The following is a 5,000-nucleotide window of genomic DNA, read 5'->3' as shown; positions in this document are numbered from 1 at the left end:
GAGAGTAGGGTTCCCCTGCTGTATAGGACCAGAAAAGTAGTCCATAAGGTAAAGTAACGTGAGTAAAGTAAAGAACTTGATACTTAGAAAGTAGTATGCATTACTTACTTTCAATTCCTTCTGACAGCACTACGATTGAGAGTCGAATTGGATCATTATAGACGACTTGCTTTCACCAACAGCCACAATCATGCGTAAGTAAATTTACCTTCTATCTATATATGTATGTATGTGTTGTGAAATCATTTTCATACAGTGATAACGGTCATACATATACAGAATTAGTCGCCTTACACAACCTCGATGTAAGTCGGGCACATCGAGATAGTTCCAGTAAAATTATCACGAAACATTAAATAAGGCCTATTACTGCAACAACCATTACAAGGTCAAACTTTTTCACATATCTTCCAATACAAAATTTTGGACATCGATTATGAACCACTCTTGGTCATTGGTGATATGTTTGAACAAACTTGAATGTATACCACATGAGCAAGATTGCTGTAACCCTACTGTACTTGCAAAATAAATTTTTACAATTAAAAAAAAAATCATTAAGTTCTGACATTTCCGGCCCATACCTCTAGAACAGGCTTTTAAATGATCACCAGCTTGTTTTCACTATTTTGTTTTTTGCTTAGATATCGGCGTGGGCCCATTTGGGAAAACAATTCTTATCCTATTTTTCATAGGATGCACTGAGCATAGATTTGTTGAAATTGATTCCCAGACTGGATGAAATGCTGAAAATATAAAAAGGTTCCTCAATGCATTCATACATACAATTGCTTGCTCTCCGTAGTTTTTGCCAAATAAATATGCTGGTAAACATCTCCAAGGCACAAAAAAAGGTTAAAATGTTTTGTATAAAGTTCATATCCACCACGTTTACAAAAAAATAACAAATTAAATCAGAAAATATAAATCAGAGATAACGTAGAAATAAGAAATGATAACCTCCAGATGAACAGACGCATATCTCAGAGCCTTATCATGATGTCCTTTCAACTGTTTTAGGTACTCGTCAACCCAAATGATAACACACGTCGATGACGAGCCGGTCCATTTGATTCTGCCGGTATACGTCAAGGTATGAAATATATTTATGAGTGGATGAATGAAATATGACAATGGGTTACTGTCAATTTATGTCAATATTTTCAAATATGTTCGTGGACATGCTATACAGACTTAAGCTTAGAAGAACTCAGCAACATTCGACTTTAACCCTCTTAGAGGATTCTTTTCATGATCAGAAACCTTTCTTTGTGATAAGAAATAAATAACGATCTTTTCCAATTAAACGTGAGATTTCCAGAAAGAAATAATAAGGGGAAGGTGGAAGGTAGGTAGGTATCTGGAATATATACTGTTCTATTATTTACAGCCAAACGTCCGGCACATGTGGATGTCAGAAGATGTAGAAGCTCAACTGAATGTCTCCCTTGTTCACAAATCCCGTTCTGGCTCCAATCTCCTTAATGTGATAAGTGCATACAGCAAGACAACCTTCGGTACCTCAACAACTTTCGAGTGTCCTCCGCCTATGAACTGTCTTACAAGATCTGATCTCATTCTAATAGCAGATAAAGATCCGTAAGTATTTTCTTCGCTGCTTTAGCTTTCAAGTTTTGGGACCTTGACATTAATTCGTTGCCTTCAACATATTGTGTTTCCTCGTCAAAGGTAACTATTAGACAGATTTGTTTTACTTATTAAAAGCAGTTTCAAATACTTGTTTTAATATAAATTCAAAGTACTTAGGAACAGCTATAACTAAAAAAAGTACAAGGCATTTCAATCAATATTCATGAACTCTATAATATGAGGTTTTCCAAGAAAAACTTCCAGTTCCATACAGAATAAATAATAAATAAGCTAATACTCGTGAGCAAGGTAGTTATTCGCTTTACACTTGGGCATATTCTTAACTATCGTGCAGTAGAACTAACTTATCACTCATTCAAGAGTACAACACTACTATTTGTTCCCCTGCTTTTCCCAGGCATTGGCACAAAATTACTGGTCGTCTTTTTGCTATTCACTGGCATTAGCAAAAAAAAAAAAAAATAGTTTGTCCTTTAGCTTTTCACTGACATTAGCCTAAATAAAAATGTTTGTTATTTTGCTTTTTCTTGGCATGAGCAAAAACATTACTGTTAGTCCTTTTGTTTTTCACTGGTATTAGCAAAAAAAAAAATTACTATTTGTCCTTTTGCTTTTCACTGGCATTAGCAAAATAATTAGTTTACCCTTTGGCTTTTCATTGGCATTAGCAAAAATATTAGCTGGTTCTTTTGCTTTTCATTGGCATTAGCAAAACAAATAGTTTGTCTTTTTTACTTTTCACTGGCATTAGCAAAAAAAAAAAAATTACTGTTTGTCCTTTGGTTAAATGTTTTATTGAAACTTGAAGAACAACATATTAAAAGTCTCCTATGTCCCATGTGTAGGTTTCAAACTTTCAAGTTATGGTGATATGACCTTCGGGCCTAAAAATACAGTATACGGTGTTGTGCTGTATGCAATAATGCTTTATTTGTCATCAAATGACAAATAATCCATAAAATAATAAATGATACACATACAGATATGCAAACATTATTCACTGTTGGCAACTGATTGGACCTTTCTTCACCAGCTCCTGTGAAACTGGGTGGGAGACATCTGTATAGGCTAGGTATGGACTAAACATGGCTATGTGCCTGGCATAGTTCTGACCCTTGAGTATAATAACAAATCAACAGTCTGTGATAAGCTTTCTCTCTCTGTAGAAAAGTGGTTTCTTTTAATTGCCTCATGCAGACTGAGTACTGATTGCAAATGTCAATTGTATTTTACACAAAATTAGGTAGTCTTTTAAAACTTGTTGCTCACTTCTTTTCGAAAGAACATATACTGATCAAAGTAATTAGGAATAGGCATGTTTTGCATGACATTAATAACGGATTCTCTTGATACATCTCTCATTGCTTCCAGAAGTATTTGTTTTGATGGTGGTGGCATTTTTCCAAACGTAACATCTTGATAAAGTCTTTCTGGCAACACCTTGTGACAGTGCATCCCAAATAAAGACTGCATTTATCAATTATAACAATGAAAGTATAACACACTATTTTTCAAGGCCAGAGGTCTTATAATCTATCTCCAGAACTCCAAGGAACATGAAACACATCATGTATCATCCAGAGAGAGGTACCAGGTGGCTATACGACTACTACTGGCATAATGGTCATCTCTGTCCAGACGCCTGCCCAATGTGTCATATATATATATATATATATATATATATATATATATATATATATATAGATATATATAGATAGATATATATATATATATATATATATATATATATATATATATACACACACATTTATATATATATATATATATATATATATATATATATTATATAAATTCTACATTTAGCCTATGGATGTAAGCTCTATAACATTGAGGCCTTCTTATTCATAAAACTAATTGTATAACCTCTTTCCATAAATTCAACCCTGGTAATCATTGCAGGGAACAATTAATAGTAAGTGATGGACTCCTGAACATAGAGATCGCCTTCGAAGTAAGGAATAATACAGCCTATGCGGTGACTTTAGCTGTGACTTTACCTGATGTGTTGGAGTTTTGGCAAGTACAGAGTGACAACTATTTTCCCGAATTGAGGAACAAAACTCATATTGACAGCAAGATTGTGCTGGACTTTCTGTTTACATCACAGATACCCAAAGGATTAACAGTAAGTCGTGTCTGTAACGTTTCAAAGAATTTCTTGGAGGTAATGTAACAGCTCGAAAAAAATTAGAAACAAATCGAGAAACTTATATATTTAGGCAGATATATACGTCTAGTAGAGATTTAATAGTAGAAGTATAGGGTTAACTTTGTTTGAAAAGGTCTTAACATATGCATTACTGTTAATTATCCTACTATTTTCACAATAGTAAGGAACTAAAATATCTACTACTCGTCTGCAACAGTAATGAATACTCATCTGGCACTTCTTATTTCATTCATATGGCAGCTCCCGACGTAGTGAAATCCCCCAAATCCACCTCATCAACTAGTTTAACATCTATACCAACTTATTCAATTGCAGGAAGTTTACCCCTCATTAACATCAAACAAGAATAACATAATCACCATAACTATCATACTGAACTTTAAAAATTGATGCAATAGAATTATGAATAACAACGATTTCGTTCTTTTCATACATCTTTGCTTTTCTAGGTCCCACTAACTTTTACCTTCAAGCACTCGGCGACTAATCTGCTGGAGTATGGTCAGCCAGATCTCTCGTTTGGTTTTGTCATCCAGGGAGACACGCAAGATCTTGACGATTCAAATAATGCACGTAACATTGAGGTGCCTGTGATAAGCAAAGTGGAGCTAAGTGCTAGAGGGTGAGTTCCACGACCCACAAGTATCTTAGTAAAAAGGAATTTTCCATCCCTACCTGGGCTAATCACGGGAGAATGTGAAACGCATATTGTTTATGAAAAATTCTTGACGGACAAACACTCATTAATATTAATTTGTAGATTTTAAAATTCCCGGATAACAGTTACACTATCAGTGCAAAAGAATACATAAAATTTTTTTGTATTTTGTAAGATTTTCTAGCGAAGGCTTTCTTTAATAGGAAACTTAGTTCGAGAAATTTTCATTAATAAAGAAGCATAATGCACTATATTATGAAAGAGAATGTATATTCTAATGCTGCTTTTCCAAAGGTGGTCAATGCCCGACCAGGTGGATGCCAGGCTGAATGAAACACTGTCCGGGAAAGTCCTCTTGAATCTGGAATCTCCTGAAGCTAATACATCGGACGTAAAACCCCAAGATCTCGGGCCGAAGATAACTCATCACTTCATATTAGTCAACCATGGACCTTCTCCTCTTATTCATGGTCAGGTAAGATTAGTTATTGTTGTTACTGCTGTGCACGTGGGGCTAACGATAAATCTCTCTCTCTCTCT

At 34.7% G+C, this 5,000-nt stretch overlaps 1 protein-coding gene across 1 annotated transcript in view; it reads left to right on the top strand.

Moving 5' to 3' along the window:
- The window catches only part of LOC137623746 (integrin alpha-8-like), a 39,116-nt gene that overhangs the window by 25,975 nt on the left and 8,141 nt on the right, over positions 1-5,000 (top strand). The window contains exons 14-19 of the mRNA XM_068354575.1: positions 128-194; positions 1,021-1,093; positions 1,391-1,599; positions 3,532-3,757; positions 4,252-4,424; positions 4,755-4,935. Of these exons, the coding sequence (XP_068210676.1) occupies positions 128-194; positions 1,021-1,093; positions 1,391-1,599; positions 3,532-3,757; positions 4,252-4,424; positions 4,755-4,935 (929 nt within the window). The remainder of the gene's footprint in view (positions 1-127; positions 195-1,020; positions 1,094-1,390; positions 1,600-3,531; positions 3,758-4,251; positions 4,425-4,754; positions 4,936-5,000) is intronic.

The sequence above is a fragment of the Palaemon carinicauda genome, chromosome 2 (assembly GCF_036898095.1).
Source record: "Palaemon carinicauda isolate YSFRI2023 chromosome 2, ASM3689809v2, whole genome shotgun sequence".
Classification (NCBI taxonomy): domain Eukaryota; kingdom Metazoa; phylum Arthropoda; class Malacostraca; order Decapoda; family Palaemonidae; genus Palaemon; species Palaemon carinicauda.
This window is presented reverse-complemented; position numbering and strand designations above follow the sequence as displayed.